At 33.6% G+C, this 15541-nt stretch overlaps 1 protein-coding gene across 3 annotated transcripts in view; it reads left to right on the top strand.

The window, feature by feature from the left end:
- LOC106072185 (serine-rich adhesin for platelets-like) overlaps window positions 1–15327 on the top strand; it is a 79377-nt gene extending 64050 nt beyond the window's left edge. Inside the window, exons 12-24 of one of the 3 annotated variants that reach the window (XM_056017133.1) lie at window positions 1423–1872; window positions 2005–2597; window positions 2703–2761; window positions 3814–3941; window positions 4619–5739; window positions 6442–6500; window positions 7073–7200; window positions 7845–9202; window positions 9463–9521; window positions 10299–10450; window positions 11073–11182; window positions 12108–12368; window positions 14803–15327. In XM_056017133.1, the coding sequence (XP_055873108.1) occupies window positions 1423–1872; window positions 2005–2597; window positions 2703–2761; window positions 3814–3941; window positions 4619–5739; window positions 6442–6500; window positions 7073–7200; window positions 7845–9202; window positions 9463–9521; window positions 10299–10450; window positions 11073–11182; window positions 12108–12368; window positions 14803–14817 (4493 nt within the window). In that variant the 3' untranslated portion in view covers window positions 14818–15327. Of the gene's footprint in view, window positions 1–1422; window positions 2598–2702; window positions 2762–3813; window positions 3942–4618; window positions 5740–6441; window positions 6501–7072; window positions 7201–7844; window positions 9203–9462; window positions 9522–10298; window positions 10451–11072; window positions 11183–12107; window positions 12369–14802 lie in introns of all 3 variants that reach the window. The other 2 variants (XM_056017132.1, XM_056017131.1) reach the window with 2 other exon arrangements.
- The last annotated feature ends 214 nt before the right edge of the window (window positions 15328–15541 follow it).

The following is a 15541-nucleotide window of genomic DNA, read 5'->3' as shown; positions in this document are numbered from 1 at the left end:
TATTTCCTGTGGCTATGCAGCCCCAGCTGTGACCTACATATTTGTCACATGTAGTGACTATGATGTAGCAAATGGTTTTAGCACTGCTTTTGATTTGGTTGCACTTGAGAAACTACCTATTAGCAAATTGTATCCAGAGGCCAGAACAAGATACTAGCTTCAAATCACCTCTTAAGGAATAAAGTGTATGGAGAACTTCCTGATCTGGAAACCACAGCACAGTTCATCTCAGATGTTTTATTTTAACTGTTGTAGAGATTCAATTGTTCTGGTTTGTTTCTTGAGCCCAAGATGGCAGATGGGAAAATACTAAAGCTGCCTCATTGGATGAAATGTAAACATCTAGTTTTCTTTTCAAATCCTAAACAAAGTGAATCAACATTTTAGATCATCTAATGGTGAATTCAACTTAACAGAGTCTTAAGTCTCTATTTGCAGAGCTTAGGTCTCTAATTAACATGCATGACTAGATTAACACATGGATAAAAATAGGAGGTAAATTTATTTCTCTATGCAAGGAACATCTTAATTGTTTACAAGATAAGATAAGTTATCTTATTTCAATTATCAATACAATTTCATTCCCTGAGATTTAATGTTCTAAAGCTGTGTAAATGTTTGGATAAAAAGAGGTAGGAGACGTCTTGAATTCTTATTGCATTTTTTAATGTTTATTTCTGCTTTATGAAGTATTATTCATTTTAATTTTGATCCACACTAGGTGTTTGATGCTTGTCCAAGTGGATATAGTTTGTTGAAAGTGTACCTCACATCTACATCTAGGATATAGATCATAGGTCTTAATTTGGATGGGCGTACATCCAGACGATTGCCTTCCCAAACGACTTCTTTATGGGGAGCTGTGTACAGGAAAGTGCTCTCAGGGGGGTCAACACAAGCATTACAAAGACATTCTTAAGAGCTCTCTCAAGAAGTATGTTGTTTGTTGAAATTCATGGCTGGGAAACACTATCTCTCAATCGCTCCAAATGGCATTAAGCTGTCAGTGTCACAGTCTCAAGATACAAGGTAAGGAGAGCAGGCAGCATGAGAGAACACAGCACCAACAAGAAGCTGAGAAAAGAAGCAGGCTTATTTTCAGTAGACCCAATTTACCCATGCCATCTAAAGCAAGGATCGGACACTATAGCCATCTTCGAGTTCATAGGAAATGTGCTCATCCTTGACCATGAATGACAAGCTATATATATATATTTATATGATATGATCAAATATTAGAACCCTGTTATAGCATTAATGGCGGAAACAAGTGAAGCTTCCCCTCTAAAGCATCTGCTATATCTATAAATAGATGTTGCCTTCCTTTTCTGTTATCTTCCAGATTAGATAATTGATGCCCACCCTTTCCAAGCCCCAATTTTTAGTGTTATTTGTAACCATTTGTTCTTTACCTATTCGCAGGTTCTGAATCGACAACGGTAAGCTCCACAAGTGTACAGACTTTGACAAGTCCATCACCAGTAAGTGTTGCAGCAACAGAAACTACAACATCAGCAAATGTCACCATCACGACAAGATCCGAGGGGATGCTGGAAAACACAACCATGAGAGAATACCACAATGTGACAGTTTATCCCAATGTGACAGATTCTAGCACCACAGCTTATCACTTTTCAGATTTGACTACAGTTCATCATAATGTCACAGATTTAAACACAACTGTCTTTGAAAATGTGACAGTGACCACTCCGACTACTTATCAAAATGTGTCAGGTGTTACTGTTGTTACTGTTGTATTTAATGAAAATGTCACACATAGCACTTCAGCTCATCAAAATGTCACAGATTTCAATACAACATATCATCAAAATGTTAGTGAAACATCAACTTTAGGTTATCAAAATGTCACAGGTTTCACCACTACCATTTATCAAAATGTCACAGGTTTCAATACAACATATCATCAAAATGTTAGTGAAACATCAACTTTAGGTTATCAAAATGTCACAGGTTTCACCACTACCATTTATCAAAATGTCACAGGTTTCAATACAACATATCAACAAAATGTTAGTGAAACATCAACTTCAGGCTATCAAAATGCCACTACTGTTTATCAAAACTCAACTACAGATTATCAGAATGTCACATTTTTCACTACATTAGTTTATCCCAATGTGACAGATGTTAATGCAACTATGAGTTCCAATGTCACAATAGTCACTACTACTTACCTAAATGTGACAGATTTCAACACAACAGTTTCTCTAAATGTGAGTGGTTTCACTACACCTTACATAAATGTGACAGATTTCAACAGATCTGTAAGTGACAATGTCACCATTACTTTTACAACATCTTACCCAAATGTGACAGATTTCAACAAAACTGGGAGTGACAATGTCACAGTAAGCATTACAACCGCTTACCCGAATGTCACACTTTATACCACATCTAACTACACTACTGATGCTACTGAAAACTCAACACTTTATACCAGTACCCCTGGAACTACACAAAGAATGTTGAAACAGTTCAGAGTAAAATTCAGGATTACCAAGTTAAATTGGACAGAAGAATATGTGAATAAGTCCTCTGCAGCTTACACAAATTTAAGTTCCCAATTAACTGATGCGGTAAATAAAATTTTATCCTTTTAAGCTTATAGCCAATAAAAAAGTTTAACGATTTAGTAAATGTTTACTATACAATCCTATAATGTACACTTTTTTGTGTTTTAGCTCAGAGCTCTTCTTAGCAGATTTACTTCATTCATTGAAACCAGAGTCTTAGCTTTCAGGTAAATATATGAGCAACATAGTTTATATAAACAACTCATGTTTTGTGATTTAGGCTATATTAAGAATATAGGAATTTTAATTCAAGAAAAAGAACATGCTCTGTGGGGAAACTACAGTATTTTGTAGCTGAGGGGTAGAACTCTGCTGAATTAGGCTTTAAGGAATTTGAAACCTAGTCTAATTAATTTCACCCACATGTCTATTTGGGGGGAAAAAAATCATTGAGAGTTTCAAAATTATACCTGACATCTTTTTCTATTAACTCTTTATCTCTGTAATTATTTTCCTCGTCCCGAAAGAATTATTCATTTTGCTCATTTGTAATTCACTATCCTGTAATGATTAAACTTCAACATTTTTGTCTATTATCAGATAATGTCATATTTGGTATCGAATGGTAGGGGAAGGCACGTTCTTTTTATACAACACAAATTAAAAGTTTAAAAATCCAAAAATCAATTTAGTATAATGGAGTCAAATCAACGTTGGCATCATCAATTAGGAGAGAATGAGTTAAAGTCACAATGTTTGTTTATTTTAATTGCAACATAAAGAGCAAAGAACTCAACTTTTTTTGAGGCAGTGTGGTAAAAGCACTAGGCTTCCAAACCAAAGGATCTGAGTTTGAAAACTGATATTTGATTTGTGATTTTTTATGACGTGCTTGAGTTCACCCAACTCTAATGTTATGTTGGGGAAGTAAAGATGGCTAGTCATTGTGCTGGCCATATGACACCCTAGTTAATTATTTCTTTATATCATCTGCCTCCATAGATCGCTAGGTCTAATAGGGTCTAATAGGGGAACTTTTTATATATGTTTATAGGGTGTCCAAAACCAAGGAAACAGTAATAAACATTTGATGTATGCATAGAGTTCTAGTTACATATTCATAACATTCACAATGACATACTGTAAATAATAAAACAATAATAAAACTTACTTTAATTTTTTAAAAACTCACTTTGTGTTTAGTTTACAATCATGATTGTGATTTGTGTTCAGCTTACAATCATCTAAAAAAAAAAGTTTGATTGTGGTTTGTTTTCAGTTCAGGAAGTGTTGTAGCCGACCTTGAGCTCAGTTTCGCAGACATGAACATCACAGTGGAGGAACTCTTGCAGGCTCTCCGAAACTTTTCTTTCTACGACATAGACCCAGACTCTTATAATATCACTGGTAAAGTATTTCAGATTTTTTTTTTCATTTTCAGATCAATGTTTCCTCACTCTGAACAATGTTAGCAGCTTTTTTTTTAATTTCTAAATTTTTGTGAATATAAACTTTCATGCACAAGAACTGAGACCATTTTTATGAAGTACAATGAGTCCCAGCTTAACAGTGGGACCAGAAAGTCTGTCAATATGGTCCTAAGCATCACAGTTTCAGAATAATTGTGACAATAAAATTATTTAAAAATTTTCATTCAATGATTGGTAAATAGAGATAAATAATTACAAATTTATGTTAGAACATAAAAAAAACAACTTAAGTTCCCCTTTTTAGACCTTGCAATCTATGGGTCAGATGATGTAAAGGTCATCTTTTTCTGCTGCCTACAGTTAACGAGGGTGTTATGTGGCCAGCACAACGACCAACCACCTTTACTTTTCTCCAATTAATGTCAGATACCCATTAGAGTTATGTGGATCCCGAAATTAAAAATCCTAGTCTTCACCAGGATTTGAACCCAGGAATTCCAGTTCAGAAGCCAAGTGCTTAACTGCTCAGCCACCATGCCTCCATGTTAGAACATAGCATGAATAAATGTATAAAATCATCTTAAAATTTATTGTAATTTTACCTATGATTTATATTTTTTTAGAAATTTCTTTCTGTTTTTTTTTAACTTTCAGATTTATCAAGTTCGAGTACTACAACAACTTTTCCCAGTTTCACAGAAGCAACTACAAAATTGTTTCCTAATGTCACTGACACATCAACAGCTGATTATCGGAATGTCACAGCTGTTAATCAAAATGTGACAGATATCTCCACACCACATTATGTGAACCTAACTGGCATCACTACCCAATCATATTACACTACACCTACTGCTGATCATAATGTCACAGATTTTAATGCATCCATGTATCATAATGTCACAGAGGTCACCACTAAAGCTTATGAAAATGTTACTCTTGCTACTTCCGTTTATCAAAATTTGACAGTAAATGATACTTTCACCATTACCACGACTATAGCTTACCCTAATGTAACAGTACTGAATGAAACAGTTAGTCATAATGTTACATTAGCTATTACAACAGCCTACCCAAATCTGACTGATTTCAACACAACTTCTCATAATGTGAGTGATTTCACCACTTTAGCTTACCAAAATCTGACTGATTTCAATACAACTTCTCAAACCGTGAGTGGTTTCACCACTATAGCTTACCAAAATCTGACAGATTTCAACGCAACTTTTCAAAATGTGAGTGGTTTCACCACTATAGCTTACCAAAATCTGACTGATTTCAATACAACTTCTCAAAACGTGAGTGGTTTCACCACTATAGCTTACCAAAATCTGACTGATTTCAACACAACTTCTCAGAATGTGAGTGGTTTCACCACTATAGCTTACCAAAATCTGACAGATTTCAACACAACTTTTCAAAATGTGAGTGGTTTCACCACTATTGCTTACCAAAATCTGACTGATTTCAATACAACTTCTCAAAACGTGAGTGGTTTCACCACTATAGCTTACCAAAATCTGACTGATTTCAACACAACTGTGGCTGATAATGTCACCATAGCCATTACAACAGCTTACCCAAATGTGACTTTCTTGACCACATTTAACGTCACTGAAAACTCAACCCTATACACCACTGTACTGCTCACCACACAAAGCATGATCAGATTGTTCCGTGTCTCCTTCAAAATTATCAGTCTAGATTGGAAAGAGGATTTGAAGAATGAGTCAACAGATGTCTATAAAGATTTACAAACAAAGCTATTAGAAAAGGTGAATTAGTCTTATATATTTCTTTTGGTAAATTTTTGATTGCATTCCTATTTTCTGGACACCAGATACACAGAATTGCTTGCTACTTATAACTATCTATCAAAGATGAAAAATCTCCAATGTCACTCAAATAAATAAATGTGATGAGAAATTTCTCTGCTTGTAAATAACTTTGGTCTTAAGTGAGGAAAAATAAGACTCTGCTCTCTGCAATGCATGTTAGCAAGCAGTTTGTTTCCATAATTTAACTGTAGCTGTAACTACCATTTCACATGCAATCTTATTTATATATTAAAGTCAACATTTGTTGCTTACCATTATTCTAATACATTCTAGTATATAGTCTAGTATATAGTCTAGTTTATAGTCTAGTATATAGTCTAGTTTATAGTCTAGTTTATAGTCTAGTTTATAGTCTAGTATATAGTCTAGTTTATAGTCTAGTATATAGTCTAGTTTATAGTCTAGTTTATAGTCTAGTATATAGTCTAGTTTATAGTCTAGTATATAGTCTAGTATATATTGTTTGTTTAAATAATTCTACTTCAATGTGTGTTTTGATGATGTTCTTTGACTTTTGTTTCTAGATATTGTAGCCATTAATCAGACAGACTGACTAGGTTTTTTATTCATGTTTTTTTTATCTATTTCTATATTAATGAAACTGAAGTAAACTTATAATAAAAAAATATTTTTATTTAGCTCCGAGATGCCTTTTACAGATTTCCTTCATACAAAACATCTCAAGTTTCTGGATTTAGGTAACTATAAATAGATGTAACAACTTCCAATAGCTTAATCTTTCGAATGAAGAAGCAGTGATTATTCTTAATAAAAGTTATTTTAAAATATAATGCTATTTAACTGAAATAATTCTTGAGGTTTTCTTGCATTTTAATTAAAATTTTATTTTCAAATTGTTTATACTTATTCAAATCAAAACATTGCCCATACATTCTACTTAGTGCTGTAATTTTGAGCTAAAGTTAAACAAAAATATTGATAAATTTTATGTTGTTGTTTTTTTTTATCCTGGTGAAGATTTGGGAATTTTACTTTTGGGATCTTTAGGGTGCCTCTGAGTCCATCCAGCTCTATGGGCACCTGACATTAGTTAGGAAAAATTAAAGGTAGTTGGTCATTGTGCTGGCCACATGACACCTTTGTTAACCATTGGCCACAGAAATAGATGTCTTTTACATCATCTGCCCCATAGATTGCAAGATCTGAAAGGGGAAACTTTAGTTTACTACTCATTGATGTAATTTTCTAGTTAAAATTAAACAAAAATTTTGATAAAGTTTTACATTTTTTGTTGTTGTCTTGTTTCAAGCCAGGGAAGTGTTGTGGTTGACCTTGACATCAGTTTCTCAGACATGAGCATTTCACAAGAGGAAATCTTAGAAGCGCTTAGAAATATCACTTTCTGGAAAATAGATCCACTGTCTGTCAATGTGACTGGTAAATATATTGTCTAGATCAGTTCATTTTGTTTTAAATTTTACTTGCTATTTAGTACCAATGGCACTTATTGAGAATCCTTAAAGTACTTTTACTATTTGGAAATTTTTTACAAACATCTGCTGAGACAAAACCTTATGTAAAACAGCATAACCTTTTTTTTTAAAGATATCATCTCATCTGCCCCTTGACTTTCATCGTCAGGGTGATGTGACAGTTCATGTAACCAAATCCTTCCACTTTTCATGCTCAGCAGCTGTTCTTAGCAAGATATAGCCAGTAAATTCTTATACATTGTCCAGCCAGCTTTTCTTTGGATGACTTTTTCTTTGTGCTTCTTCCACTATACCTTAAAGGATGACTTTTGACAGTGAGTCATGTCTTGCAATATGCCCAAGCCAGCTCAGCATTTGTCTCTTTAAATTCATGAGAAATTAGTATTTACTTTTATTATTTAAAACTCAATACCATTTGTTTAAGGTTACCTATTTTTCTGTGTACTGTCATCACAATGTATGGAACTTATTTTCAACAATTTGAAAGTTTTGAGATATTAACTATTGTATGAACTAAATCCTTAAATTTATTTTTTTTAAAAATAGGCATCTGACATTTTTCCATTAGCTTGTTGTTTTTTTTAACAGAGGTTTCTAGTACGTCACCAGCTCCAATGACTACAACTGCCATGTCTACCGCCAATCAAAGCACGGTGGTGACAACAGAATCAACATTGACAACCAATACAGTTCATTCTATTGATAATGTGACAGAGCTGAATAATCTTACAACAGTGGTTGGTGTGGTCACCACCCTTTCATCAACTGTGAATGCGACGGATGTGTTGAATGTGACTATGTCTACTGTTCCATTTGTAACTGGTGCTTACACCAACACAACAGGTGGTTATGAATGGACAACCAATGCAACAGGGACAAATGTGACAGATCTACACACCATGACTACAGTGTCAGTAGTAAATGCAACAGAGGGATACAACCTGACCACAATTCCACCTACTTATTTGACAACCAATGCCACAGAGGGATACAACCTGACCACAATTCCACCTACTTATTTGACAACCAATGCCACAGAGGGATACAACCTGACCACAATTCCAACCACTAATTTCACAACCAATGCCACAGAGGGATACAACCTGACCACAATTCCAACCACTAATTTCACAACCAATGCCATAGAGGGATACAACCTGACCACAATTCCAACCACTAATTTCACAACCAATGCCACAGAGGGATACAACCTGACCACAATTCCAACCACTAATTTCACAACCAATGCCATAGAGGGATACAACCTGACCACAATTCCAACCACTAATTTCACAACCAATGCCACAGAAGGATACAACATGACCACAATTCCAACCACTAATTTCACAACCAATGCCACAGAGGGATACAACCTGACCACAATTCCAACCACTAATTTCACAACCAATGCCACAGAGGGATACAACCTGACCACAATTCCAACCACTAATTTCACAACCAATGCCACAGAAGGATACAACCTGACCACAATTCCAACCACTTATTTGACAACCAATGCCACAGAAGGATACAACCTGACCACATTTCCCACCACTAATTTGACAACCAATGCCACAGAGGGATACAACCTGACCACAATTCCCACCACAATTGTGACAGAACTGATAACAAATGTAACCACACTGCAAACCACAAATGTGACAGAATTCATCACCAATGTCACATATTCAACTGTTAATGTAACAGAAGGACACACCACACCAAGCACCTATGTGACAAACACAACAGCACTGGAAGCTAACACAACAGAGTCAACCACAAATGTCACCACACAACCAACAACTCAGATCTCTATAATTCCACTCACACCTACAGTGGTCATCCAGGGAAAATTCACCATAACCAATGGTACTGCATGGTCAGATCAACTGAACAACATGGAAAGCACTGAAGCCAAGACTTTGTCTGCTGATATAGAAAAACTGGTAAGTTTAAAACTTAAACCTGGGGTAGTTCTTAATCTATTTCTGTCAAATCTCTTTAAATTACTCGTTATAATTTACTAAGAAGTTTTTGTAGAGCTGAGCCTTCATTATGTTTTTAGGGAGTGTTTGTTTTTGTCTTCACCAATAATTGAACCCCACGATGGTAGCAAAGCACTTTATCTCTTATCTTACCGTGACCTTGTCATATGCTAAATTTTTATAAAATTTTCAATAACAAGTTTTGTGTTTTGTTTTCTCAGTTGACTGGATTGTTGAGCAGACTTCCAGGTTTCAGGAATGTTAGAGTTAAATCTTTCAGGTAAAGTTCACACAAAATATTTTGATGCTATTTAGACTTGTAGACATCCTAAAATCTTGAATTGAAAGCCCTAGCCTTCAGTAGGATTTGAACTTGAGATCCTTTGAGTGAAAGCCAAGTATTTTACCACTCCACCACCATTCTAAGTTTGTGTTCGTAGTAACTTAAAAAAACAAAATTAGCAATATTAGCTTTCACATAACTCATTAGAAATTGTAAGTAGAGGTCAATGCATTATGTTGTAATCAGATATTCAGTAAATTATCAATATTTTGCAGTGGAGTAGCTACGAATTTGGGACGGGGGGGGGGGGGGGGGGCTTGGCCTCTTTAGGAGCCCCTGCATTTAGACATTCTGACATGAGATAATGGCATTTAAATATTTAATGTAAAAACACATTTTGAACACTCATTTGGGCCCCCCCCCCTCAATTGGGGGGAGAGGGGGGGCTAAATTTGGAACCACCCCTTCCCCCACACCCTAGCTATGCCACTGATATTTTGAAAATAAATATGTTATGCTTTAAGAAACCTAAAATCACAATTGTGTGTGTTTAACACCATCAGCTGCTAGCATTCTGCAGAGTGCTTTTTCTGAGACTTTTAGACCTTCTTATTAATGACAAAGGATTGTGGATGGCATGGATTTGTTTATCTCCTTAGGTTCTACCTCATAGTTTTTGCAAACAAAATGAACATTGGGAATGAGCTCTTGAAAAACTTGTCTTTCTTGTACTTACATTTCTTGTTGGTTTTAACTATAACTTTTAATTTTCAGTAAAGGCAGTGTGATAGTAAATGATGAAGTGACTTTTGAGACAAAGGATGTTACTGCAGACAATGTCACTGACCTATTGAAAAATCACTTACTTAACAATCAGTCCATGTTGGGTGGATACCTTATTGATGTAGAAAGTGTTCAGCATGCAGGTAGAGTTCAATATAAGATACTTCATTCTTCTTTTATAAATTACACAGTTTTCTTTTTTGTTTTAAGACTTGTATGTCCCAATTTCCTAACCTTCAGAATGGGTTAGAGAAGAAAACAAGTACAATTTGAAAGCTGAGCTTGCCAAACCAGCTAGTCTGAAGTAAACACCATCATACAATATTTTTACCTCTAATTTTTGCTTTCTCATTTTTTGTCCATTAATTAATAATCTATGATTATACTGGTAGAATTATTTTTTTTCTTGACATAAATATATTCTTATTTATCTTATTATATTATAGTTAGTATCTTAAATTATGATAGAAAACATTATCAAAATTGTTTTGTTTTATTGTCATTGTGAATGTAATGAATATGTTTGCAAATATAATTTTATGCATAAGTGAAAATGTTATTACTGTCCACTTTATGATAGCGAAAATGGGAATGTCAAAATTCTCACACTTAATGCTTTAATGCTTTTTTTATGCTTTTATGCATAGCCTTTGTTTTTTTCCTATTATTTGATTCATTGTTGTTGTTTTTTCGTTCTAATAATATGTTCTATTGCTATGTAAATATTTGTATAATTTTCTTGTGCTTATTCTTTCTACTATTCAGAGGTTAAAGGCACACCAGTAGCAGGAGATAAGTTCCCAGACTGGGCCATAGCTGTGATAGTGTGTGGTGGATTCCTGATTGTTTTTGTCCTTCTGATGACTATAGTATTAGTAAGGAATAATTTAAATTACCTTGAGAGAGTTAGGCTGGTACTTATTCTTTTGCAAGAGAATCATTCTCTGCCATATTTTCTTTTTTTTCTTTCTCCAATTAATTTGAAAATGCTGAGAATGGTTGATAACTTTGTTCAATAAATTATATTATTTAAAATGATATGGTTATCTTAAATTGTCTTAGTTGTAATATAAAAACAAATAAATAATAAATAAACATGTATATAAAAATGTATATATATATATATATATATATATATATATATATATATATATATATATATATATATAAAAGTAATGATTTTTTTTCCCCACATTGAAAAAGGTGCCAGTAGGCTGTGCCAGTGCGTACAGTCTCAAAAAAACACAGTTTGACCAATCTTGATAAAACCTGGCATAAATGTTCCTTAGATCATGGCAAAGACCACAGTGTATGTTTAATGACCCTCACACAACAGGAGTGCCCTAAATTTAGAAAAAATGTACATAATTGTATCTTATATTAAAGAACAAAACTTTTTAACAAATCTGGTAAACCTGTCTTCACAGTATTTTTTATATTTGACAGGACTTTGTCGGCTGAATGGGTAAACTCATTTTCACACTCCACTTTTTTTCGTGACAGAATTTTTAAAAATGTGAAGGGAACATTCTCCATGTTTGACATTGATCTAAATTCAATCCAGTAGATTAGTAATACCCAAATTAAGGCCTGTAGGCCGCGGGGGTCATATCCGGCTAGTCCATATATATATATATATATATATATATATAAGCAAAACAGCATCATTTTAAAATATTCAGACAAATAAACTGTTTTAGATCATTCTTTTATCCAGAGGGTTTATGTTATAAACTAGCTCACTGCAACAATGTCAAAAACCTTGTGTATATTAATTACTATCAATTTTTTTTTGTATAGTGTTGTAGACGCACACACAACAGAAAGTACACATTTGAGGAAGATTCTGATGATTTACAGTACAGGAGAAGCTGGCCCTCTCAGGATATGACCTACCCTAGCCAGTATGACAACGCTGGTGCTGAACACTACAAGCAACCCTACCGAATACACGAGGGTGGTAACATTGTTATGAGTGAATCAAAGCATAGAGGAAACGACCACGACCATGTTTATCAGAACACATATGCAGGGGACATAAACTATGGCTACCAGGAGCCTGTAAGTCATTACGTATTCACTTTTTAGCTTAATATGAACTCTTTATTATAAGTATGACAATACGTGGATGCAATTATTGTCACACACAAATTTGTTCTAGCTATTGTGTCATTCAGTGTTACCATATTTTCATATCATGCTTTTTGTATGTAATTCTCTTCCATTAAAAACTATACCAAACTAGAGCAGCCATAATTCTTAAAACTAAAATACATTTTGTTCCTTAAAATACTTATATTATATGCTTTAGGCACTAAAGAAGTCGTATTTTGGGAAATTCAGTTAACTAAATTCTACATAAGAGTATAAATAATTATTTTAAAAAAAATTGTTATGATGTTCCACTGTGAAATTAGTTACATTGCAACAATTGTTCTATGGTGAAAAATGACCTTTATTAATAGATTTAAAAACTTTTTACTGTAGACAGTTTTTACTTTGATTCTGAAACAATATTATTTAAGAATTAAATAACTGGCATCATTGTTTTAATATTGTTTAATAATTAAATATCTGGCTTACTTAGACTTAGACTTAGGTCCTCCCGCTCCATTGGGCAAGCTGTCTCCATAAAGATCTGTCATTGGCAATGTCTGAAGCTTCTTCCCACCTGGTGTCCACTGTTCTGAGGTCCTCCATGAAGATGTGTTGCCTAGTAATACGGGGAAGTCCCTGTTTGCGCTTTCCTCATATTGGCTTCCATGTTATCTCAACTCTTGGTGTGCGTAATTCATTTTGATGTAGAACATGTCCCGCAAACCTCATGCGACGCTCTGTCACAACCTCACTAAGTGTTTTGGCATCATTGATTAAAAAAAAATCCTGCATAGAAACATTCCATAAAAAAAAACATAATAAATGTTTATACAGATGAAAAGACAATTTCAAAGTTAAAGAAATAGAGATTATATGTAATGCAGTAAAACAGAGGGAATACTAACAAAAACTAGTTGCCACTGGTTTCAACTTCCTTTATAACTATATTTTTAACAACTTGATATTCTGTAAGACATGTTATTAAACAATACAGTATTATAATAATTCACAGCACTGGTTGCTTTCCTTCTGTTAAGAGAAGGGATTTATTCTTAAAAAGGGATCATTATGTTTTTTAGTTGTAGTACAGCCAGCCAGACATGTATTCTTTAGAACTTGCTTAAAGCAGAATTTTAAAAAAGCAACAAATCTTAATTAACTAAAGGTTAATTGCTGCAAGAATGTTCCTTAATAAACAAGTAAGAATCCAATTCCCTTCCTTTATTTAATGCGACAATCATGTTTTCTTTTTCGCACTGTGGCTGTGGGAACTTTTATTTGTATTCAAAAGTGTTAGACCATCACATTCAGCTCTTCCCAATATAACCACATATCTTTTTAATAAAACTACAAACAGCCTATCAAACCAACTAGTGGAAGATTAGTTTTGTATTAAAATTTCAAAATGATGGCATACAATATTCATAAAAAAAAAGTTTTAGCACACCTATTTAAGTTTTAAATATATAGATGAACATATTTATGTCTGATACAGAGTATTTAAATTTCAGCGAATCTAGTATAGTTAACAGTTCAATATTGATAGTATAGCATTTAAATGCTACATAGGTCAATATATTGTTTCAATTTTAGCAAGTTCCTATTAAAAGTAAAAAAATAAAGTTCCCCTTTCAGACCTTGATATCTATGGGGCTGATGATATAAAGGTCATCTATATTTGTGGCCAATGGTTAACCAGGGTGACTTGACCAACCGCCTTTACTTTTCCACAAATAATGTTAAATCTGGGTGGACTCAGAAACGCCCTAAAAATCTTAAAATTAAAAATCTGAGGATTCAAACCCTTACCCTTGATTCGGAAGCCAAGCACAATATCAAATGGCCACCACACTTCCAAATCCAATTTAGTGTTTAAATTTTTTTAAGAATTGATAAAAGTTATTGTTTTAAATACAGCTAATACAATCTTTCAGCATAGTATTTACAAAAAGACAAAAAAGTATTAAGATAATAATGTAAAACATCAACTTCTCATGCTATTTATAATTATTATTATAGCTTTTATATAGCGCTACTTTCATGCTTATAGCATGCTCAGAGCGCTTTTGGTCCAATCTCATTTGTGGACCAGCGGGGGGAGGGGGTATCTAGGAGTTGGTTTTCCATGCTTCCTTTAGGCGCTCAGTAAACGCAACTCTGCTCGAGTCGGGTGTCGAACCTTAAGCCCCCTTCTAGGTAGCCAAGCCAAGTTCAAGCATTATTTATAGGTACCTAAACTTTAAAAATTGACAAATATGTCTGAAGATACTCATACACTGTTATTTTCTTTGCACAATTCATTACATTGTCAACTGAAATATTTCTTGTCATGCACTATTAAACTTAAGCCACATTGAGCTTGCACTGTGGAATGAAGCTTTTCATTGTTTGTTTGCAGACCACCACTTTGTAAAGACTCTTGACTCAAATAGTTGTGTAAGACAAACAAATATGTATACCTTAGCTCTAGTCGACTAATAGCTTGGTCAGAGAAATGCTCTAGAAAGTGTTGTTGTTTTTTTCACAGCATGTAGATCCTTAGTTCTGTTTGTAAATATTAAACTTGTACTACTGGGGCACTATAATTGGATATGCTGAAGTGAATATACACATATACGTAATGATAGAATTACACAAAGGGTTTCATATATGCAGAATATTTATTGAACAGAATGCACTATTTTACATGTTTCTCATGAACAGTAAAGGTTTATAGTCATTTCAGGACTCAGAATCAACTTTTAATCCTTTTCCAAATTTTTATCCACTTTATGCCTTGGAAATTAAAATTGTTTAAAGTCTCAAAAAATAAAAATCTTTTTTTATATATGTATAATATTCTTTTTTTTCATTTGCAACAATTAAAGTTTAACATTTTTTAAGATATTTAAGCACCATATGATTGTAGTGATAGATTGTTCTGTTCCATACATATTCTTCTGTGCATGGGTCAAAAAGTATCCTATGTTCTACAATGCTTCAGAATGCAATGATAATCATATATTTTAAGAATTAAACTATCTGTTAGTGACTTTTTAAATTTAAATTATTTTTTTAAGTTTCTTAATTGTATAAAATTTCATTATATCTAGTAGATAAATTATTCATAGACTATTAAATATTTTAATCAAACTATT

This window comes from Biomphalaria glabrata, chromosome 18, assembly GCF_947242115.1.
Source record: "Biomphalaria glabrata chromosome 18, xgBioGlab47.1, whole genome shotgun sequence".
Taxonomy (NCBI): domain Eukaryota; kingdom Metazoa; phylum Mollusca; class Gastropoda; family Planorbidae; genus Biomphalaria; species Biomphalaria glabrata.
Note: the sequence above shows the minus strand (reverse complement) of the source record. Positions and strands in the feature narration are given on the sequence as shown.